This window comes from Anolis carolinensis, chromosome 6 (genome assembly GCF_035594765.1).
Source record: "Anolis carolinensis isolate JA03-04 chromosome 6, rAnoCar3.1.pri, whole genome shotgun sequence".
NCBI classification, from domain to species: domain Eukaryota; kingdom Metazoa; phylum Chordata; class Lepidosauria; order Squamata; family Dactyloidae; genus Anolis; species Anolis carolinensis.
Window position 1 is genome coordinate 9933007 of NC_085846.1, and position 24808 is coordinate 9957814.

The window sequence follows — 24808 nt, forward strand, 5'->3', positions numbered from 1 at the left end:
GTTGTTTTTCATCTATGCGACTGTCACCTGGGATGGCAACATCAATGATCCAAACCTTGTTCTTTTCCTATCGGCTGTTAGGAATTGTGGGAGTTGAAGTCCAAAACACCTGGAGAGCCCAAGTTTGCCCATCCCTAGTCTAAATCCTCCAGTACTATTCTATAGTCGACTTCTTCCAATAGTTAAACTTCCTGTGGTTAAAAAAACCCTCCGTCATATAACATTGGGAAATCCAAAATAACTAGCCAAGGCTATTAAAACACACACACGAGCTCAGTAACATTGATGTCACTGAACTCTTGGGTATTAATTTTTGACCTTGTTTTTGCTCAGCTTGTGAAACCCATGGTCCTTTTACTAAAAGATTTCCAACTGGTTAAACAGAAGTTTTACTGACTTTTAAATGGGAAATGGAAGAATTTCAGGAAATAAGGGTCCCTCTTTGAATGTTCATGATAAGCTATAAAAGAAAAAGGTAAGACTATTTCCGGGATTTTGTTCCTTTCTCTACTGCCAATCCTTTTCCTTGCATGTTATTAGATTGTAAATGGTTGCCTTCAAAAGGCCGTTGAATCCATGGACTGTAAATCTGTAGATACAGAGAGTCAACAACACACACACACACACATATATATATATATATATATATATACAGTAGAGTCTCACTTATCCAACATAAATGGGCCGGCAGAATGTTGGATAAGCAAATATGTTGGATAATATGGAGGCATTAAGGAAAAGCCTATTAAACATCAAATTAGGTTATGATTTTACAAATGAAGCACCAAAACATCATGTTAGACAACAAATTTGGTAGAAAAAGTAGTTCAATACGCAGTAATGCTATGTAGTAATTACTGTATTTATGAATTTAGCACCAAAATATCACGATATATTGAAAACGTTGACTCCAAAAATGCGTCGGATAATCCAGAACGTTGGATAAGCGAGTGTTGGATAAGTGAGACTCTACTGTATATATATATATATATAAAAATATATTGAACTGCTGACCTGCTGCTGAACTTGCTGACCAAAAGGTTGGTGCTTTGAATCCAGGGAGTGGGGTGAGCTCTTGCTGTTAGCCCCAGCTTCTGCCAACCTAGCAGTTTGAAAACATGCTAATGTGAGTAGATCAATAGGTACCACTCTGGCAGGAAGGTAATGGCGCTCCATGCAGTCATGCCGGACACATGACCTTGAAGGTGTCTATGGACAATGCCGGCTCTTGGGCTTAGAAATGGAGATGAGCACCAACCCACAGAGCTGAACACGACTAGACTTAATGTCAGAGGAAAGCCTTTACCTTTTAGCCTATACACACACACACACACACATACACACAACCTTATGTCTGAATCCAATCCCCACTCTCCTGACTTTCAGGACAAGCTACAGCCTTCCAGATGTTATTGTATCGCAACTCCCATCAGCTCTAGTCATGATGCCAAATGATAAAGAATACAGGAGTTGTAGTCCATCACCTGGAGGGTCACATAAAATGACATGGGGGGCCCATGGGCCTTATGTCTGACATGTGCACCCTAGAGAGAACACATTAATCAAATATGTAAATGTGGAGGGCTGACTATAGTTTGAGTGTTGGGCCACGTCTTTAGGAGAGCAGAGGCTTGGAATCCCTGCTCAGCTGTGGGAAACCACTAGCAACGTTATCACATCAGGGCTTTAAAGAATCCTGGGAAATGTAGTTTGGGAAGGTGAGGACCTCTTTAGCTGAGAATTCAAAAGGTCCCACCCTAAACTACATTTCACAGAATTCTACAGGTGGCAGAAATGCTGGACCGCCTGTTTTAAAGCCCTGGTGTGATAACGTGGCAGATGACCTTGGCAGTGCTGGATTTACCACAGTGCTTAGTTGTGCTTAAGCACAAGGCTCTCTTTCTGCCAAAATAAATTTTTTTCCATTCATTTTGCTTATGTGGTGCAATTCTAAATGTGAAGGTGTTCTGTTTCGGAGTGATTCCAGACATAATGATAGTCTATGGGAACGTGCCACAAAGCAGGCAGTGTAGGCTACCAGGCCTACCTCCTTCGGGGCCTCATGCCTCTAGCACTGACCTTGGGTCACACTTTCTCAGCCTTAGCGGTGTTGGAGTTCAACCTTTCACAGTGCCCACATCTGCATTCCTCAATGAGGAAGAGCTAGTTAGCTTTAGAATAGGCTGAGGGAAATCTGTTTCCCCCTGTCTCCTGAATGACAGTTGGAATATATCTATTTCTTCTCTCCTCTCTGTTTCTCCTATCATTCTGATTAGTTGTGTAGAACGGATACTTTGCAGGTGCAATGCCTTTTGTCCTTGACTTTCTATTTTACATCTTAGTGTGTACTGTGAGTAGTGAGATCTCTCCCTGCTTGTGTGTCAGGAGAGATGAAGTACTTAGTGATTTTTCCCTCTCTTTCAACCCTAGAAGAGATGGGGTTTAGAGTAGCAAGGACCCGGTTCTTTACTATTATGAAATGTTATTATTTTTGTAAATAAACCTTTTGTAATCTTAAAGATGGATCTCTGGATCATTGCCTCTTAAGCTCTAAATTCTTTACAGCCACATGACACTTCACACTCTGCTTGCTGTGAGCTGAATGCTCAACTATAGGTATCCTGTTTTTGCACATTTTTGGATGCTTTGCTGGTTTTATTTATTTATTTATTTATTTACAGTATTTATATTCCGCCCTTCTCACCCCGAAGGGGACTCAGGGCGGATCACATTATAACACACATAGGGCAAACATTCAATGCCCATAAACACATCAAACAGAGACTGAGAGACACACACAGAGGCAAGTTAACCTTCTTCTGAGGGGATGTTTGATTCTGGCCACAGGGGGGAGCAGCTGCTTCATCATCCACACTGACGGCACTTCCTCATTCCAGGTCGTAAATTAGTTAATCTTGCCTCCCCACTTTATAAGTGGTACCTTATCTCCTACTTGATAGATGCAACTATCTTTCGGGTTGCTAGGTCAGCAACGAGCAGGGGCTATTTTTTATTTTTAATTGACGGGTGCTCACCCCGCCACGGGCTGGCCTCGAACTCATGACCTCATGGTCAGAGTGATTTAAGGCAGCTGCTCAACAGCTGCGCCACAGCCCGGCTAGTTGGGTAGTTTTCCCTCCTAACACAGAAAATTCTAATAAGAGGAAGGCCAAGGCATATTCCCTGTGGAAAATCTTGCCAAGAAAACCCCTTGATAGATTTGCTTTAAGCGTTGCCACAAGACAGAAACAACTTGAAGGTCCACAACAGGAAAGCCGCATAAATTGTTAGATGGACCATCTTTCCATAGGATGTAGCCATAGCTGAAAAATGAACCAACATGCTAGTTGTTTGATGTGAAAGGTCACTTCCCACTCACTTCCGTAAGCAAGAAATGAGTTGAAAGTGGCAACCAAAATGATACAGTGTTACTCCTGACATATTAAATGTGCTTTTATGGCTATGAAAATGCCCCTCCCACCCCATGCCATTGCTCACCTCTGCTTTCTGGATATATTTTGATGCCCAGTATTGCATACAGAATTCATATCATCGGTCGGTTCTAGCAATTCAGAGTTTAATAATTACAGTAATTAATTATTCTTGGATTTCTTGGAGACAATGAAAATATAAAAGCTTTTATTGCCCCCACAGCAGCTTATGATCATTGTATTAAGTTATGATATTACCTGAGAGTAAAGGCACAGTCACAGGAAAGATGCTACATGATGACTTGCAATGTTTGTCTTTCAAGGCACATTTCCCACGTCAACTCAGGTGTAACTGAGTCTTTGATGACTGCTTCTGTGGCATTTACACAGGACACACCTGAAGGAACTGGAAAACAGAGAAAGCTCAAGGCTGGAGATGATTGCTCATGCCATGCCCTTTAATATACGGCTTGGGAAGCAGAACTTCGTACTGGGCATCAGCGTGGTCTTTCTTGTCGGCTTCACTCTTTCACTGTTAGAAAGAGTAAAGAGGTGAGTAAGGAATTTGAGGAAGGGGTCTCAAAGGAAGCTGCATCAGTAGGAGTCTGGTGTCTAGATGGAGGGAATTCATACTCCCAGTCTACTCTGCTTTGGTCAGACCTCACCTGGAATAATACTGTGTCCAGTTCTGGGCAAAACAATTCAAGAAGGATATGGACAAGCTGGAACAGGTCCAGAGGAGGGTGACCAAAATGATCAAATACTTGGAAGCCGTGTCCTGTGAGGAGCTGGGTATGCTTAGCTTGGAGAAGAGAAGGTTGAGAGGGGACATGAGAGCCATGTTTAAATATTTGAAAAAACGCCACGTTGAGGAGGGTGCAAACTTGTTTTCTGCTGTTTTAGAGACTGGGACACAGAGTAATGGATTCACATTGCAGGAGAAGAGGTTCCACCTAAACATTACGAATAACGTCCTGACAGCAATATGCCACCTTGGAGTGTGGTGGAGTTTCCTTCTGTGGAGGCTGTATGGCCCTTTGTAGGGAGTGCTTTGATGTTATTTTCCTGCTTGGCAGAGGGTTGGATTGGATGGCCTCTGGGATCTCTTCCATCTTTAGGATTCCATGATTCTATGAGGATAAGAAAAAGCTCCTGTCCACCACCTTCCCAGTGACACCACTGAGAACAAGCTGAGCTCAATCTTCCTCTGCAAAAGGGACTAGAGCCTGTTTTACACTGGACAGTTATTGCTATCTGATATCACTTTTCCTTGGCACTGGGTACCTCTGAGGAACCCAAAGGAGAAGACGGCTCCAAAACACAACAGCTTTCCCTGCTCTACTGTTGCCGATTTGCTAATCCGATTTGTATGAACTTCTATATCTTAAGTCACATCTACATGACCATTTAATTCAGGCAGTGTGACAGCAAACTGTTTAGTTTATGACACATGCTGCAAACATGAAGTTGTAGCATAAACTTTATTAGTCTGGATCTACACTGCCATATAATGCAAATTGGAACTGCATGATATGGTCAGTGTAGACCCATATAATTCAGTTTATCTCCATTGAACTGCGTTATATGGGTCTCATTGACCAATTCCAAACTGCATCATATAGCAATGTAGATCCAGCCTTAGACTAGGGACCTCATCACATGGATGAGGTTCAGGGTTGGAATTTGCCAGCTGTGTTATTGTTAGATCTTGGTCTTTATATGACCAAAACTGTTTCTCATGACCAAGTGAAAGCTCAATTATTGCGAAATCCACAGATCCCACTGCCAGGATATGGATTTCCTGTGGATAAGAAGAGGCATCTTATTCTGGGAAATGGCATTCCCTGGTTAGCCTGTTCATTTCATATACAAGGTGACCAGTTTAAGCACTGTGTGGTGTTTGGAGGAGAGGTTGGGAGTAAAGGGGGTCAGAAGATTGGTGCATTGGTTGGTAACCATTTGTGTAATGGAAAGATACAATCCAAGTCTTCAATGGACACCAAAAGAACACAGTACCATCAGAACAATTTGCGTTTGGCTGAAAACTTCTTGCTAATTTAGGTGGAAAACATATTGATGTAACCCATCATCATGATAAAGAAAAACTTTGTAGCTGAAATAGAAATTTATTTAATTAAGTCTATATAAAAATGTAGAATGAGTCCTAGAATTTAAATTATTTCATTTTATGGAACTACTTTTCATGATTCACTAAAAAATTTAAATTGTTTCCATCCCCTCCCACCCACCTCCAATTTTTTTTTTTTTGCTATGGGCATCTAGGCATTGATAGTTAATGGGAAAATCAACAAATTACATGACTTACTATTTGCAATGGATTATCTCCAGCTCTAATCCAGACAATGAAGCTTGAGCAAATGAAAGATGTCAAAGGAATTGTAAGACTAAAATGAAACATATCCAGACAGTTTCCCTGCTCAGAACCTTGATCTCACCAGTTTTGGAAGTAGAAGAGAGGTCTAGCAAAGTACAAAGTGTTGGTTGTCCCCTTTAAAACCCCACATGGTTGAGATCCAAATTACCTAAAAGATCACTTCCATATAATCTGCTCGTGTGAATTTTGAACTGACACTTTAAAAGGTATGATTAATTTCAATGACTAATGGTTTTCAAGATGTTTATGGGGTGTGTGTGTGTGGGTCTTAAAATAGAAGAAATACATTATTATTATTATTATTATTATTATTATTATTATTATTATTATTATTATTATTATTATTATTATTGGACTGAAATCCTACTCTTTCATTTTTCTTTCCAGAAATAAGACTAAAGTAGAACAAGGCAGATGCTGGGAACTGAATCTGTTATTTCAGGAGAAGAATCTGTCTGGAATGTGAGTACTTATGGTTTGTGCATTTGTCAGGTTTAAAAAGTTGTTTCTTGAAGATATACAGGACACCTTGTGTGCAAAGAGTTGATGACTTATTTAAATCAAGGTGGGAGATTTAGACTTTCTCCTACTGCACTGGTCCTATATCTTAATTCAGATTCATCTTCCATGCCCCCCTCTCTCTGTCTTTGAGATAACAGAAATTCTGCACTGTAGAATTAATGCAGTTTGGTACCACTTTAACTGCAATGGCTCAATGCTATGGAATCAAAGGGGTTGTGGTTTAGTGAGGTACCAGCACTCTTGGGCAGAGAAGCTTAAAGATGTTGTTAAATGATAAATTCCAGAATTTCATAGCATTCAGCCATGGCAGTAAAGGGGTGCCAATCTGCATTAATTCCATAATGTACTCTGAGGCCCCTTCTACACTGCCATATAATCCAGATTATCAAATCAGATAATCCACATTATCTGCTTTGAACTGGATTATATGAGTAGACACTGCTATATAATCGAGTTCAAAGCAGATAATCTAGATAATCGGGCCTGAGATAGTGAATATTTGCTGAGTTTTCTGATGAACTTCAAAAGAGGAATCCTATATTTCCAAGAAGGCTCAGGACTGGCCGGTTCCTTCCAAGTTTGAACTAAAACCACAGCTAAGATCTCATGCGGAACAGGAATACAATCCTGTTGGCAAATCCCATGAGTGAATGTTAAATGGCCTCCTTTTCTTCTTTGTTTCTGACTTGCTGTTAGCATCCATTTTCAGAAGACAGATAGTGAGAAAGAGAAGATCCATATGATCAATAACTGGAAACTCCAGGAGACAGAAATGAGGATAATGGAACATCTGCTGCTTGCCCAAGAATGCCGCTGGGAGCTCAATCCTATAGCAGTCGCGCAATTCAGGTAACTATTTTGGTTGACTCTCATGGGGCAACTCTTATGATTTCATGGCATGGAGCCATGGCAATTGAAGTGGCTTTGAACTGTATTAATTCTATAATGTAGATGCACCTTTAATCAATGAAGCAGGTGTATTCCAGGGCTTTGCTTCTTTAAAAGAAGCAATGGTACCAGAGGCAGAAATAACATGAAAACAGGAAGATTCCATAGCCACAATGCTTCCAATGCTGCTAAAAAAACCCACTTCCAGCTGGACAGAAGAAAAGAAGAAAAAGGAAAAGGTTTAATAAAAAAGTTCATAAAAAGAGCTTCTTTATCAGAGGCTTTGTTAACAGAGGTATGCCTGTAATTCTAACATATTGCCAGTCTCTTTTGCAGAACACAGCTGCAGCAATGTTGCAATGCTTCCTTCAGGTTCGTGACGACCAAGGAGAACATACGACTGGGGTCATATATCATCTTCGATGGGAACCCAACCCGCAAACTGAGGGTGGATACTAAGCTGTTGGATCTGTTGCCAGAGGTGTGGGAATTTCTTTCTTTGGGATTTGTATGGTGTGGAACTGGGAAGGGATGGTGAATACAGCAGTGGCTGTATAACAATAGAACAGTAGGCACTGCATAAGCGGAAGTTTCTTGATATGATCTTTGGCCTAGCCAGTTAAAGGAACTCGGTTAGAATACAATGGACCTAGCCATCGGGTCCTAGTCATCCAAAAACCCAATCCGCAATTGGGCCACACAGTTTACAGAAAACCTACACACAGAAATAAGGTAAAGGTAAAGGTTTTCCCCTGACGTTAAGTCCAGTCATGTCTGACTCTGGGGGTTGGTGTTCATCTCCATTTCTAAGCCAAAGAGCCGGCGTTGTCCGTAGACACCTCCAAGGTCATGTGGCCAGCATTATTGCATGGAGCGCCGTTACCTTCCCGCCGGAGCAGTACCTATTGATCCACTCACATTGGCATGTTTTTGAACTGCTAGGTTGGCAGAAGCTGGAGCCAACAGCGGGTGCTCACTCCGCTCCCGGGATTTGAACCTGTGACCTTTCGGTCTGCAAGTTCAGCAGCTCAGCGCTTTAACACACTTCGCCACCGGGGCTCCACAGACAGATACCTATAAAAACTCCAACCAAGTAAAAAAAGAAGCACAATTAAAGCCCTGGCAGACTAGGCAAAAAGAATATGTGAACCCCATCTCCTCCAAGGTGAACTGAACCACCTAAACTGGGCTCTGTGGGCCAATGGATACTCTATCACAGACATCAGAAGAACTGTAAGGCCAAGAACAGGCCATGAGAGTAAAGACAAAGATCCACTCAGAGGAAAAGTGTTCTTACCGTACATCAAGGGAACCACTGACCACATAGGGAAGCTAATGAAGAGAAACAACCTACCCACTATCTACAGACCCACTAAGAAAATCCAACAAATGCTACATTCAGCAAAGGACAAGAGGGATCCTCTAACCTCTGCAGGAGTATACCGTATACCATGCAGCTGTGGACAAGTCTACAGAGGGACCAGCAAATGCAGACATGCCCAAACACGAATCAAGGAACATGAAAGGCACTGCAGAATAACTCAACCAGAGAAGTCAGCCACAGGAGAACACTTGATGAACCAACCGGGACACAGCATATTATTTGACAACACAGAAATGCTGGACCACTCTCACAACCACCATGTCAGACGACACAGAGAAACCATTGAAATCCACAAGCATGTGGACAATTTCAATAGAACAAGGAAACCATGAAATCAGGATAGTAAATAAAGACCACCACTCAGGAGTCGGGGGAATTCCAGACATGAAACAATCAGGGCCAGCTAACATTTCACAACAAAGGATTCCCCCAGGCAGGAAGCAGCCAGACTTTGAAGTTGCAAGGCCATTTAATGCTAATCAAGGTAGCCAATTGCATAATTCACACTTGCCTCAAACAAACAAGAGTTCCTTCTCCCACCCTGGACTTTCTACAGATATATAAACCCCACTTGCCTAGTTTCCAACAGACCTCACAACCTCTGAGGATGACTGCCATAGATGTGGGCAAAACATCAGGAGAGAATGCTGCTGGAACATGTCCATAAAGCCCACAAAACTCATAGCAACCCAGTGATCCTGGCCATGAAAGCCTTCAACAACTCTATGGAATTGCTTCTGATGGCTAACTAAGGTTAACAGTTTTCCAAATTTGGTTGATGGGGAGGAGGCATATTTTTATAAACCTTTACCATGTCTTCCCTGAAGTCTTTTCTGGGTTAAAAGACCAATAACAGATGCTTTAGTTTCCATGTCACAAATGCTTTAGTTCATAGGGAAGGTGTCCCAGCATATTTGTTGCCCTTTCTTACAATTTTCCTGACAATATCTGATAGCGGTCTCGATAACATATCTATTTTGAGATGGATTATAGGACATTGTATACATTATGGGACAGGAATTACTAGAGAATGCAACAATAATCTCAGTGATAAGATAACAAAATTCTGTCCAGTTGAATCAAAGAAACCAAGGGTATATCTGCACTGCAGAATTAATGCAGTTTGACACTACTCTAATTCATTACTTGATACTATGGAATCATGGAAGCTGCTGTTTTGTTATCAAATAAGATAAAGTAAGAGTTACAAAAAGTTATACGAATTTTCATGAACTGGCAAAGCCAAAGCCTTGTGATGTCCAGCAGACTGCTTCCTCTGCCTCACCTCTTTCTTGGTTAATAAAAACTCTTCTGGGAAACAGACTGGTTATTCGTCAGAAGGAATTTGTATAATCCCTTTATTAAACATGCTACCTCAAGGACATTCAGCTAAAAAGGAAATAGTCTAACCACACCTAGATGTGTGCACCCAGTTTCATAATATCATTGCAATAGGGCAGAGGGCGAAAGGAAGAGGTGCTTCAGGCACATTCAAAGCTCTCCCTGCTCTTAGATGAAATTCTAACAACTTGATAAATCCATTGATATATTTTCTACTGTCATTGAGAAGTTTTTCCAGCTTTCATTGATATCCACTGATGAGAGTCAGTGCACAAGTCACGAGAGAAGTTTCACCCATTGTACTGTTATCATTCATAATTTCTCAGTGACTTTACCGGACTCACTCCTTTGCATGTACCCATTACATTGTTAAGTCAATTAAGAATTCATTTTCATGTTACCTCACCAAATTCCTGAGTTCAGGGAACCATGCATGAGTAAAACTTCAAACCAACAAATGACAGCTGTTTATTTTTCCCACCCCAACCAGCAATGAGATCAGAGGGTATCCCCAGTCAACAGGAGCCTGGATCCTAGCCCTGCCATTTCTCAGCCAATCAGAGGCTGACATGGTCATTCCAAAAGGTTGTCAAAATGAATAAATATATTTTCTAGTGATGCATGTTAGATGTTTGGGAGCACAGACTCTATTCTGACATCCTTTGTCGTGAAAGAATAAACCTCTGTTCTTTTCACCTAAACCTGATTCGTGTCCTGATTCAACCTTTGGTGTAGCATAGTATGCCAGGCTCTAGACCCACTCAACAGTTTCACAAGGTCTTTAGCCTTCTCTACCAAAGAGGGTGATTCCACACAGGATTCCATAATATCAAGGCATGACAGTTAAAGTGGTATCACGCTATATTAATTCTACAGTGCTCATACCATCCTAGATTTTTAGCTTCTTATGGGATTTTCTAGACCAGGTATGGGCAAACTTTGTCCCTCTGGGTGTTTTGGGCTTCAGCTCCCACAATTCCTACCGGCTATTGTATCCCAGAGCTGATACTCCTCTGACCTTAAAACACCTCACCAGTTGGGTATGATCAGCAAGCAGTTTATTGAAGAATATATAAATGCCAAGCAATAAAAATGATACAAAAGTATAGTCCAAAAAGGTAGCTACAAAATGTAACTATTAGGCCATAACTTCCAAGGTACAAGCATAAAGCACAAAGTACAAGGTTGCAAAATCCAGAAACACAAGGCAGCGTAAAATCCCAGTATTCAAAATACGATCTTAGCAAAACTGGAACCACAGAATTAGGAAACCACTTGAAATCACAGAACAGGAACTTGGCAAGACAGGAACCATGAAACTAGAAATCCACTTGGAATCACAGAGCAGAAACTTGGGAAGATTGGCATGAATAATGGATGTTGACTACTCTGAGTTCAAAAGCTTCATCTTATCTCTTTTTTAAAAACCTTTCCTGCTTCATTCAGCGAGAAGAACACAATCCGTTTCACTTTCCCACCAGATGACACTTTACCTTCCCTCTTTTCCTGAAGACAGGCTGACCTTCAAAGGACCTGTGAACTTTCTCTTTATTTACAAAAGTCTTGTTGTCTATCTTCAAGCTCATTAACTTCTACATCTGCATCTGACAAATCCTCCTCAGAAAACCAATTCTAAGAGAAAATCTGTGGAAGGCCTCTCTCAGGAATGTGGCCTTGCGCATAGTCCCTGTGTTCTGCAGAAACCTCAGCCCAAAGGCAGGCCTATCAATTACCTCATCATCCCCATTGCGATCAGACACAGACCCAGAAACCTCATTGACATCAGACACATCAGACACTATTATAGGCTGGACTACAACACCGGCTGTTAGGAATTGTGGGCCAGTGTTTGCCCATGCCTGTTATGGACTCTGGGACGCAGCAATTCCATTGAAGCTTCCATTCTGAAATGAAATTAAAGGACAATACAACACTGGTTAAGGCTATGATTGGTTATGAATACTTGAATGATACTCAATGACATACAGTTATCTCCATAATTCAAGTAACTTTGATTTTTTATTGAGAAATTTTCATCATGTAACTATATTTACTTCTGTTCTCTCCCACCTCCAAATCTAGAAATCACCCTTTATGGACACTTCTTATAGGAAGTGTGCAGTGGTTGGCAATGGAGGCATCCTACTAAACAGCTCCTGCGGGCAGGAGATCGACCGGGCAGATCTAGTAATTAGGTAAGTTTTCTTTAAGTTCAGTGGGCTGCTTCTACATAGCCACATAATCCGGAACAGAATGTGGATTAAAGGAATCCAGTTTCACTCTGGAGTCTCCACATATACGCGGGATCTGCGAAACAGCTCCTACGGCGTCCACATAGCTCCCCTCATGCTGAGTCAATCCAGCAGAATGGCATCATTTTTTTCTCATCCTGTTTGGAGAAATGCACTGAAGTGCAGCAGCCCATTGGACGAGAATCAGCAATGGAGCTAATCTTCCAACTCAATAAGAAGAAGGGGAAAACTATTTCTTTTCAGGGAGGGAGAAAAAAGGGGGTTTGTTTACCTGATATCGCCATAGATGGTTCCTTTATTCAATTTTTTCAGAGGTGGCACTGTTTACATGAATGCATACACATGTTCTTCATGAATTTCTGCTCTGCAGCATCCATGCACTGATCAGCTGCAGTGCATTTTATCACCAATTTTGGACTTTCTGTTGACTTTTTAAAACATGTGTTTTCCATATGGATGTGCATTTTCTAGTCACCCCTAGCCCCTATAATCCACATCATTTTGGATTTTACAACATGTGTAGATGGGACCTTAAAGTACCCTTCTAAAGATTTTTAGACCGACTATTTTTTTATTTTTTTTTATTCTAGTCAGCCTGGCCAATGATGAAGAACAGTAGATTCAGAGAATTAAGGATGGAAAAGAACATTATTTGACTGATGACACAGCTTTTGATGCCTCCTCACCATTCTCTCTCCATAAATGATCCAGGTTCAACCTGCCTCCCATGAACTTCTCTGAAGATATAGGAACAAAGACAAGCCTGGTGACCATCAACCCCAGCATCCTTCAGAATAGGTATGGAGAGGGATAGCTCATACTTTTAGGAAAAAATATAAATGCATTAATTAAAAACAGGCTGAGCATCCCTTATGCGGAATCCTGAAATTTTAAATGCTTCAAAATTATACACATTGGTGGCTGAGATAGTGACACTTTTGCTTTCTGATGACTGTGTACACAAACTTTGTTTCATGTACAAAATGATTAAAAATATCAAACAAAACTATCTTCAGGTCATGTGTATAAGGTATATATAAAATATCAGTGCATTCTGGGTTTAGACTTGGTCCATTTCTCCATGATATTTCATTATGTAGATCATTTGAAAATACAGGTATTCTGAAATCCTATATACTTCTGGTCCCAAGCATTTTGGATAAGGGATACTTAGCCTCTAAATATAAAAAATACAATGGATAGCAGATCATAAATAATCATAAATATATCATTTTTTAGTCCGGATAGCCAACCTTTTTCAATTTGAAGTTAACACACAAAGTGTTGATGTTAGAAGCACTGGGAGATGTACCTAAGAAAGAAATCAGCACATCCAGTTGCCTTGGCAAAGATAGCAGATCCTGGCTCTTTTCATACTCTCCAGCAATTTCATTTGGGCAGAGATGGTCCCAATTATTTCTCTGCTTTTTCACTTTTCAGCTGTTATTAAAAGGTCCTGTTTTCTTTCTTCGCCTCTACTTTCTCCACTTTGGATTCAACTTACTTCAGTTGTGTAAACTGATTTCAAAGTGCAAAAGTAGTTGATACTCGGTTAACTTAGCAGGAGGAAGAGGAGATGAGGGGGGAAAATCTATTTCCAGTAGGCTCAGACAAAAGTAAACTGCAATAGCTACTCCTAACTTGTGTGTTGTTCCCCATTAATAACTTAGATATTGTTGTTGTTGGTATTGTTGTACCCCACTTTCGTCTCTTAAATGATACGGGGTAGAAATGATGGAAATAAATAATAAATAAATACAACGACTGTACACTGATGCTGCTTGATCACGTACATGTATCTGAAATTTTGGAAGTATGTGGGAATGACATTGTAAGAATATGTGTCTTCATAGCCTGAATGCCGCCTTTCCCTCTTCCTTACAGATTCAAGTTATTGCAGGAACGGCGGAAGCCCTTTGTAGAAGCTCTGCACTCCTACAGTGATGCCACCTTCCTCCTCCCTGTTTTATCCTTTGTGGGACACAACATTCTGGGCTACCGTGTGCTGTACACCTTGGAGGACTTTGGTGTGGAGCAGCAGGCTTTCTTCCTGAACCCACAGTATCTGAGCAACCTGGCAAACTTCTGGAAGAAAAGGGGTTTGAAGACAAACCGGCTTTCCTCAGGCTTCATGTTGGTCAGCATGGCTTTGGAGTTCTGCCAGCACATCACCCTCTATGGCTTCTGGCCCTTCTCATATGACTTGAACAATCAATCAATTCCTCACCACTACTACGATAACATGATGCCCACGCCCGGGGTACATGCCATGCCCACAGAATTCTCGTATTATCTCAGCATGTATGCTGAAGGTGTCCTGCGATTACGAGTGGGCAAGTGTCAGTGACAGCTTTATGCCTGGGTTGGAAATATCTCCTAAACCAGATGTGGACAACCGTGGAAGCCCAAGGGGCTACATTAACACCCTAGGATACTTTAAACAGGTGCACTTCAACCATACCCAGAAATAAATGGCCGCTAAATTCCTTCTAGTATCTATGGGTGGCATTTTTGTCACTCCCCATTCATTTCTAAGAAATGGTTCAGGAGGGCATGAAATGTGACAAAAATCCCTCTCCACACCTTCTAGTTGGCATTTGGGGATAAAATAAGTTAGGACATTTTTATGGTTGTTTTCCTTGGAATAATAATAACAATAATAATAGAAGACTGGCAAAAGAAGGCTCTCCATGGACAGTTCCTAGAAAAAAATTGAGAGCAAAATTGACAATGGAAAAAACATGGCTCACAAATGGAACTTTGAAAAAGGAGACTGAGGGCCTCATTCTTGCAGACCAAGAACAAGCAATTAGAACAAATGCCATCAGAGCTAGAACTGAAAATCGACTACAGATTCCAAATGTAGACTCTGAAAAGGAAGCAGACGAAACAATGGATCACATACTCAGCTGCTGCAAGATCAGGCAGACGGACTACGAGCAGAGACATAATATTGTTGCTCAGATGATCCATTGGAACTTGTGCCACAAATACCATCTGCCTGTGACAAAGAATGGTGATCACAAGCCTGAAAAAATTACAGAAAATGAACTCTTGGACTTCCGAATTCTGACTGACAGAGTTTTGAAGCACAATACTCCTGACCTCACAATCATGGAAAAAACAAAGTATGGATCATCGATGTTGCAATCCCAGATGACAGCAGAATTGATGAGAAGCAACTGGAAAAGCTGGCACGATACTAGGATTTAAAGATCAAACTACAAAGACTCTGGCACAAGCCAGCAAAGGTGGTCTCAGTGGTGATTGGCACACTGGGGAAAGTGCCTAAAGACCTTAGCCAGCACTTGAAAACCAGCAGCGCTGACAAAAATACCATTTGTCAACTGCAAAAGGCCACCCTACTCGGATATGCAGGCATTATTCGCCAATACATTATGTAGTACTAGACACTTGAGAAGTGTAGGATATGTGATCCAATACAAAAGCCAGCATGGTGATCATGTTTGCTGTGTACTAATCTTGTTGTGTATCGAATAAGAAGAATACATCACATACATAATACATCACATACTCCAAGACATTTGGGACATGTGGTCGAATACAAAAGCCAGCATAGTGATCTTGCTGGCTGTGAACTAATCTTGTTGTGTATCAAAAAATAATTTTCATTCTTACCTGCCTGCTCATGGCTCAAAGTCGGTCACAGCAAATACACAAACATTGCAAAAATTCTAAAAAAACACACATATTAAAATGTAGTTTTATAAAAGATACACATTAAAACGTATTTCTATAAAATACATATTAAATACACAGGATACAGATTAAAACACAGGGCACAAGTTTAAAATTCATGCTTAAAACTGTCTGGGTAGGCCTGTCAGAAAAGATAGGTCTTTAGGCGGGTTTTAAATTTTGACAGCCCATTTAGCTGTCGGAGCTCTTCTGGCAGGTCGTTCCACAGTCTTGGGGCGGCCGTTGAAAAGGTCCTCTGGGTGACAATTGCCAGTCGGGTTCTTGTGAGCCGGAATAACCGTCCCCCAGAGGACCTAAGAGGTCAGGGCGGATTGTACGGTAGAAGACGATCCTGTAGGTCACCTGGACTTAAACCATGTAAGGCTGTCAAGCTCAAAACAAACACCTTGTACTTTCTCCAGAAACTAATTGGTAGCCAGTGGAGTGACTTTAGGATAGGGGTAATATGCTAGATTTTTCCATAACCAATCTGGCTGTTGTATTTTGAATCAGATGGACTTTGCGAATTTGGTACAGAGGTAGAGCAATGTAAAAGTACATTGCAGAAGTCCAACCTTGAGGTTACCAGTGTGTGCACTACCATCTTTAGGTGGCATAGGTTTTTTGAATACCTGTCAAAATGAATAAAAATGTCGCTATTGCGACATGTCAGTTCTTTGGAGTGCTTTCTCTACTGACATCCTCCCTGATCATTGAGAATAAACCTAAGATTTTGTCTTCTCCCTGTCTGTGTCTTATTTGGCCTTCTGGAAAGCTCAGCACACCAGGCCTCTGAACCCGCAGTTCTTGTGGAAGCCAAAAGCACTTGACATTATAAACATGGGGAGCTGAGGGAGTAATATGACATCTTTGCTCTCTAATGGTTAACTACAAATTTTGATTCATGCACAAAATATTATACAAAATACCCTTCAATCTATGTGTATAAGGTGCATTTGAAACATACATGTTTTTTGTGTTTAGATCCTATCTTCAAGATCTCTCATTGTTTACATGTGTGTAAATACAGGCACCCCAACATCTAAAATTCAAAACACCTCTGGTCCTAAGTATTTTGGATAAGGAATACTCAATATTGTTTGTTTTCTCTTGAAATGGCTCGTCTAATTTTTTTTTCAGTATGCTAATATAATTTATTTATTTAGTGTACTTATACCCTGCCCTTCTCACCCCCAAAGGGAGACTCAGAGCAGCTTAAAAACGATGGCAATAATTCAATGCTAGATTTATACCAGGAAACTAGGGTGGGATGTGCTCTGTCATATAATGCATTATGTGTCTGAACTGACTATGTAATGTAGTTTCAAACTACATTATATGGCAGTTGGGGCTGAAATAGCAACTACTGACCCTTTGTAAGCAGCTCAGGAAAAAGCTGGGACCTGTAGTGAGGCACCACCAGCACACTTTGATAGAGAAGGCTAAAGATCTTGTAAAACTACATTTCCAAGGATTCCATGGTATTGAACCATAGCAGCTAGAGTGGTATCAAACTGCATTAATTCTAGTATAGATGCACCCCTGGTCACTTTCCATGGATTTTTGGAAACAGATCTCTTGAAGGGCTGGGCTGAAGGCAAAAGATATTAGATGGCTTATATTGCTCTCCATGGTTTGGGGTTTACCTAGTGGTTTAAAGAAAGGTTTGAAATCATTTTGTACATAATGATATTGGACTGGATTCGTGCTATGGATCCATGTTATGTTACCAGGTGCAATACAGCTAGAAAACAGGAAAGGGCTTAAGTGAACTGCTGCCAAGAATAACCATTGTCACCAAGAGTGATGGGTGATGAAGCCAAACATCTGTATTTATTTGAGCCAATCTGTGCTTTTCCACAGTAAAATGAGAATAACAATACTTTGCAATATAAGCAGAAAGAAGTATACAAAGAGAATTAACAGTTAAAAATCAATTGTACCATTCAGCTAAATCTTAACAAGCATTTTTGAAAGCTTGTTCTACTACTAGTGATGTAAGTAAGTGGGAGAAAGTGGGCAGAGAGAGAAAGGTTTTGGTGGAATAGATAGTGGAGGTTCACCATGTGTCTAGAACAAGTTAGTGAGGATACAGGCTAGATCTACACTGCCATATAATGCAGTTTAGAATTGCATTATATGGTTGATGTTGACCCATATAATGTAGTTCAATGCAGTTAAACTGCATTGTATGGGTATACAGTTCCAAAATGCAATATATGGCAGTGCAGATCCAGCCATAGGCAAAAAAAAAGGCTCCTGCTAGAAGGAAATTCATGCTTTTTATGTACCTTGCAAAAGACTACTTGATTTGTATGTACAGCTTTGAGAAAGAGAAAACTGCTAGCACAAAATACTCCTAGAAGAATCAGGGAAGGAGAATGTGTGACTTCCTAAATCTCAGCTTCCTCCAAAGCCAAATTGACCAATTTTTTACACTTCCGGATGATCAGTCATACAGCTGGTGTTATAATAGAAACCTATTACTCAGTCTATTTGCCCATGGGTCCCATTCCTACACATACCTCATATGCATTTTCCATATCGGAAGAACAACACTTTCTGGGAGTACAAGTGAAGGTAATGTGAGAATTCAGTGGACATGTTGTGTGCAGTATCACTGGGCAAAGCGTCATCGTAGTAGTGGTAAGAGACAGCCTGTCCATCCAGGTCACGCGAGAAGGGCCAGAAGCCATAGAGGGTGATGTGCTGGCAAAATTCCAAAGCCATGTTGATAAATATGAAGCCGGAGGAGAGACGTGGTGACCAAGAGCGTTCACCCCTCCAGTAGTCAGTCAGGCTACGCTGGTACTTTGGATTCAAGAAGAAGACCTTCTTTCCCAGCCCCATTGCCTCCATGGTATACAGGGCACGGTAGGCCATGCCCTCATTGTCTGGATGAGTGAAGGCTGGGATGAGGAAGACAGCATTGACGTACGGGTTCAGGGCATCTACAAAGAGATCCCATTCTTTCTGCAAGAAATGGAATCTAGAGGAAGAAAGAATCGAATCCTGCTTTAAGAAAAATAGAAGCGCTCAGAATCATAAAATCTTTTTAATGCTTTTTTGACTGACTCTTCTAGATTTATACATGAGTATATAGGGTAGCTCCATGACTGTTGAGACTGAAGCTTGAGAGAGGGACGCTTGATGCTCACAGAGTTTAGCAATAGTTATCTGGATGTGTGTATACTCACTCCAGACTGATTCTGATTGCATCTGTTACTGTGGAACCTGTGTTTATTGTATGCAGAGGGAAATTAATGATAATTAATGATAAGAGATGCCTGTTTAAAGAAATGGCCAATTAAAGGCATGAACTGTATGCCAGCTTTTTGAAAGTGCTTGATGGTAGAATTAATGCTTTGTGTACAGAAGCACCATTGTTCAGTCCTTTGCCATCTTCAGTTCCAAAAGCTCTTGAAGAACTAAAGGTCATGATAACAGATAATGCTGAGCCAGGGTGATATACAAGAAAGCTGCATATATGAATGCAGAGACTTAGTGAGAAGAAGTAAATGGTGAGAAGAAGTAAATGGTGGAGAAAATCTATGATTACTTGCCTTGAGTTAGTAATGCACATTTTGATTCAAATCTCTTTCACACAATGCAATTATAGCAGTAATTGTAGCCCTTTCACACTACACTATAGCACTAAGAATCACAGAATCATCCCAGTGTAACTATGAAATCCCAGCTCTGACTGAGAATTTTAAAATACCATTCTATAAGTGTCTAAAATTCTCAAATTCCAAGATTTCATAGGATGATACCATGAATTAATATGCTGTAATTGTTCAGTGACACACATCATCCCTATCATACATACAAGTCAATAACCTGATGTAGAGTTAAGAATTTCTTAAATGCTGCTCCTATCCCCTTACTTCTCCTTAAGGATGCTGGGGTTGATGGTCATCAAGGTTGTCTTAGTTCCGGTATCTTCAGGGAACATCAAAGGAGGCAGGTTGAATCTGGATTGGGGGGTAAAAATCATTAGGCTCAGTGTCAGTTGTCAAATACATGGTATTTTGGGCTCTGTAAATAAAATCAAGACCTGCTGCTGAGGTTTTAAAGCTTTTCTCATTTTCTCTCTATGCTTTCAGGGACAAAGAGAGTGTGAGTACATCTATATGTATTGATATCCCATTAGCTGCCATGTACTTTGATTCTATTTTAAATGCTATGAAATTATGGGAGTTGTAGTTTTATAAGGTTTATAGCCTTCTCTGACAAAGAATGCTCGCCAAATTACAGATTCCAGGATTCCTCAGCATTGAACCCTACCAGTTAGTGTTCTCAAATGCATTAATTTTACAATGGTTGTTATCCTGTTTGCCTTCCAGAAACAGTATTTTCCCATTTTGCAGATGAGGCTCCTTCCTTCCTTTTCATAATTCAGAAAAGCAAGGCCTGTTTCCCTGCGTCACACACGAGTCCTTCCAAAGGGAATATACATTTGAGTTCTTCCTTGTTCCTTTCATTTAATGTGGATCATACTGCTCTGTTAAGATTCCTCTGGTTCAAGTGGGGACTGCACAGTGTCGTATGAAGTCAGTCCTCAACACAAATTGCCCTCTGTGATGTCATATCCCTATTAGAGGAAATATCCAGAGAGGAAAAGTTCAAACACCTCTAACTTCAGTATGAGGAGTTGTTTGCCTCCACAGATCCTTGAGGCTTTAGGAGCTGAACTCTTAAATCGGGGTGTCAAACCCATTTTCATCAAGGGCCACATCAGCCTTCGGGTTGATTTAAAAGAGCCAGTGAATCCTGGATGGAAAAATCCATGGATAAAGAGGGCCAATTACATTTACAGTATTTACATAGTGGTTGGTGTTCTTTTTAGAATCATAGAATAGTAGAGTTGGAAGAGACCTCATGGGCCATCCAGTCCAACCCCCTGCCAAGTAGCAGGAAATCGCGTTCAAAGCACCCCCGACAAATGGCCATCCAGCCTCTGCTTAAAAGCCTCCAAAGAAGGAGCCTCCACCACAGTCAGGGACAGAGAGTTCCACTGCCGAACAGCTCTCAGAGTCAGGAAGTTCTTCCTAATGTTCAGGTGGAATCTCCTTTCCTGTAGTTTGAAGCCATTGTTCCGCGTCCTAGTCCGCAGGGCAGAAGAAAACAAGCTTGCTCCCTCCTCCCTATGACTTCCCCTCAGATATTTGTACATGGCTATCATGTCTCCTCTCAGCCTTCTCTTCTGCCGGCTAAACATGCCCAGTTCTTTAAGCCGCTCCTCATAAGGCTTGTTCTCCAGACCCTTGATCATTTTAGTTGCCCTCCTCTGGACGCTTTCCAGCTTGTCAACATCTCCCTTCAATTGAGGTGCCCAGAATTGGTCTTGAGCTTCACACTTGTGTCTTAGATAGAAGCAGCATGGCATTGGAGGTGAAGAAGAAGGCCAAACTCCTTTCTAGCCCTCAAGAACAAAGGTGAATAAAGGCATAGAATAGGCCAGAGGCCACCAGAAGATCTCAAGCATAACTGAAGACTTCTGAAGGTCTTTGTGAGGAGGTTGTCTCTTCGAGGTAACAACTCTTCTTCCATGGAGATAAGCAGACAAAAATCAGAATGCACGAGAATCTACTATCCCTAGGATGTGGAACTCCTCTAATTTATGTTGGCAACATTGATCAACATGGACTGATTGTCTGACAGGGGCAGTTTCAGTTTTCAAGCACAAGGCTGGTTCATATATGTAAAATATGGACTTGGAGACCCCCATGGCCTTTTCTACTTAAAAAAATAACCCATTGTCAGGACCCAGGCTGCAGAGCACCAATAACCATGCGCAGAGGCCAGAATCTATCTAATATCTTTATTAAAGGAATATATAAAGTCAGAAAAAACAAGTGTAGAATATAGTTCAGGAGTAGACCTTACAGGAAAGGTCAAATATAGTCCAGGAAAACAATGTCCAATATGTGATATTAAAGCCCAAAGTTATAATCCACTCCACCGAAACACACACTATTTAGCAAGCAATAGTGTGGGGAACTGTCCATAGTCTTTGAGGCTTAAGGTAAATCCGAAGGAAACTGGAAAACAAGGCTTGAATCTGAGAAGCAAGGTCCGTGGTTTAAAATACAAGGCAAGGCAAGACTTGAAAATTGGCAAGATCAAACTTGAAGCAAGGCAAACGTGAATCAAGAACTGAGTCCATAGAAGTCCATGGTACAAGGCTGGGCTGGAAACTTGATCCGGGATCTGGGAACTGGAGTACGAATTCTACACATGATCTCACTCCTCTAGCCGACAAATTGACTCCGCAAGGATTTCTGTGCGGGCAAACACCTATATAGGATCTTGTTTTCCCGCCAAGGAACACTTTCTCTGGGGAACAAGAACCGAAACCTATACTGTGTCCAGATGCATGACTCCTTAAAGTTTCCCAAGGGAAACAGACTTAATCAGCTAATTGTCTGGCAGCTATCCTGGCGCTCCGGCGAGTCGCCTCTCGAGCGCCCCTATCTTGATTATAATAATCCCGGCGAGAAAATGGGGGAGATTTCTGTTCAAGGCTTGTTTGGCTGACTTCTTGTGGGCAAACATCTTGCAGGTGCAAGGGCTCCAAATCTGGCAGAAACGGTGGGAAACCCAAGTTTTCCTCTTCATCTGCCTCAATAGTACTAGGAGCGGGACTACATGGCCCATGAGTCATCACACCCATTACTTTCAAAGAAAGAAGAAGTTACCTGACTACTAGATCTGCCAGGTCGATCTCTTGTCCACAGCGGCTTTGTCGCAAGATTCCACTATTGCCCACCACTGCACAATGCTTATACCGAGAATGTGAGAAAGGCGATATCTAGATTTTTTCAGGGAGTAGAAACAAATATATATATATATATATATATATATATATATATATATATACACATACACACATACATACACACACACACACACACACACAGAGAGAGAGAGAGAGAGAGGAGAGAGAAAAATGTACAAATGATTTACATTAAAAAAAAATTCATGCAGCGAGTATCATTCCAGAATTAACAATTCTAACAACTTGCACACATCTCTATCTGTTATATTCTGTGTTATTCTAGCATGAATTCGGCTGTAGTGGCTTCAAGGCAGATTATCTGATTTGATAATCTGAATTACATGGCAGTGTAGAAGGAGGCTGAGTTCCTGCATTGAGCAGAAAGTTTGACTTGATGACCTATGAGCCCTCTTCAACTTTAATTCAGTAAACTACAGTGTCCTAGATTCAATAAAAGCATTTTTATATAGGTGGAGTTACAGATTTATTCTAGTAAAAGACAATATACATCTTGATTACTGTTAGAAAACACACCCTATTTCATAATATCCAAGTTCATTGTAATAGTTTCAGATTATTGTTCTTGGATACAGATAGTCACATGGTGCCGTGTGTTCAAAATAATTTAAGAATTTAAAAATTTAAGAATTTAAAAATGTTTGGGTTTAGAAATCTCTAATAGTTTATTTTGTAATAGTTTCAGATTATAGTTCTTGAATACTCAGATTGTTACACGGTGAAGTACAGTAGAGTCTCGCTTATCCAACGTAAATGGGCCGGAAGAACGTTGGATAAGCGAATATGTTGGATAATAAGGAGAGATTAAGGAAAAGCCTATTAAACATTAAATTAGGTTATGATTTTACAAACTAAGCACCAAAACATTATGTTATACAACAAATTTGACAGAAAAAGTAGTTCATTACACAGTAATGCTATGTAGTAATTACTGTATTTACAAATTTAGCACCAAAATATCACGATGTATTGAAAACATTGACTACAAAAATGTGTTGGATAATCCAGAACGTTGGATAAGCGAGTGTTGGATAAGTGAGACTCTACTGTATGTTCAAAACAGTCTAAAGATTCTTTTTAAAAATGTTTGGGTCTAGAAGCTTTTATGTCACAAAACTAGATACCAAAGTTAACATATGACCGAATTCCCACTGGGAATCAGTTCAGGATTAAAAAAAGAAATATTTCTTTTAAAACTCATAAAATATTTATTTAGCAGTGAGAATAGTGGTGAATGTAGATGGTCTTAGCATGGCATCAGGCAAACCAGTAAAGGATAGAGCTCTCAGTAGCTATTAATCATGATACGAAGCCAAGAAAATCCTTCAACTATATAGTACCAATCTGAATGCCAATTGCTGATGAGATTGTTCAATAATGTGAGTTTATGCCTGGCTTGGTTTTCTGATTGCAGCATGGATCTCTTTAAGGTTGGCAAACAAAATGCTTTGACAAGATAAAACTTGCTGTGAACATGCTGAGATCTCACATTATCATTTCCTCACCTGGTCTTACATATTTACAATTGTTGGGGTAATATCCATTCCATTATTGCCTGAGACCCTGTTGGCTATGCACACTGACCTAACTGCTCTGCTATAGGTTGAAGTATATCAGCGCAGAAAGAATAAGGTTGCAGGGATAGCAGTCACAAAGGAAACATGACAAAATTGTCATCACCATGAAGGATGTGTGAAAAAGATCGTGGAGTTCTTGTGGACAATAAGTTAAACATGAGCCTACAATGTGATGCGGCAGCGAAAAAAGCCAACGGGATTCTGGCCTGCATAAATAGGGGTATAGCATCTAGATCCAGGGAAGTCATACTACCTCTCTATTCTGCCTTGGTCAGACCACACCTGGAATACTGTGTCCAATTCTGGCTTTTAAGCAGAGGCTGGATAGCCATCTGTCGGGGGTGCTTTGAATGAGATTTTCCTGCTTCTTGCAGGGGGTTGAACTGGATGGCCTGTGAGGTCTCTTCGAACTCCACGATTCTATGATTCTATGAAAGCCTGTCAGTTCTAAGCGCCTTGTTTTTCCAAAGGCATTCAGATGAGTCCTGGGAGCCAGGATGTTCTTGGAAGACCATCTTAG

The 24808-nt window shown here is 40.8% G+C and overlaps 2 protein-coding genes and 1 long non-coding RNA gene across 9 annotated transcripts in view; 1 reads left to right on the forward strand and 2 right to left on the reverse strand.

Moving 5' to 3' along the window:
- siat8g-r1 (alpha-N-acetylneuraminide alpha-2,8-sialyltransferase) lies at positions 1-16655 on the forward strand. Of its 2 annotated transcripts, none has more exons than XM_008124074.3 (8): positions 1-475; positions 3822-3983; positions 6214-6288; positions 7045-7197; positions 7573-7717; positions 12044-12156; positions 12925-13011; positions 14098-16655. In XM_008124074.3, exons 1-8 carry the CDS (start codon positions 447-449, stop codon positions 14558-14560), a joined length of 1227 nt encoding a protein of 408 aa, XP_008122281.2. In that variant the 5' UTR covers positions 1-446; the 3' UTR covers positions 14561-16655. The 2 variants fall into 2 exon arrangements, with proteins under 2 accessions (XP_008122281.2, XP_008122282.2); XM_008124075.3 differs by having other exon boundaries at positions 4-475; positions 3755-3983.
- Positions 10878-14016, reverse strand: LOC134299985 (uncharacterized). Its single transcript, XR_010007253.1, has 3 exons — positions 13973-14016; positions 12900-13033; positions 10878-11865 (listed from the first exon to the last, which is right to left on the reverse strand). It is a non-coding gene; the product is annotated as an uncharacterized LOC134299985 (long non-coding RNA).
- Positions 15850-24808, reverse strand: part of siat8g-r2 (alpha-2,8-sialyltransferase 8F) — a 22882-nt gene continuing 13923 nt past the window's right edge. For 5 of the 6 annotated variants that reach the window (XM_008124079.3, XM_008124078.3, XM_062984432.1 and 2 more), the window contains 3 exons: positions 22614-22726; positions 19800-19886; positions 17717-18901 (listed from right to left, as the gene is read on the reverse strand). In XM_008124079.3, the coding sequence (XP_008122286.1) occupies positions 18439-18901; positions 19800-19886; positions 22614-22726 (663 nt within the window). In that variant the 3' untranslated portion in view covers positions 17717-18438. Of the gene's footprint in view, positions 15909-17716; positions 18902-19799; positions 19887-22613; positions 22727-24808 lie in introns of those variants that run through there. The other variant, XM_062984434.1, reaches the window with a different exon arrangement.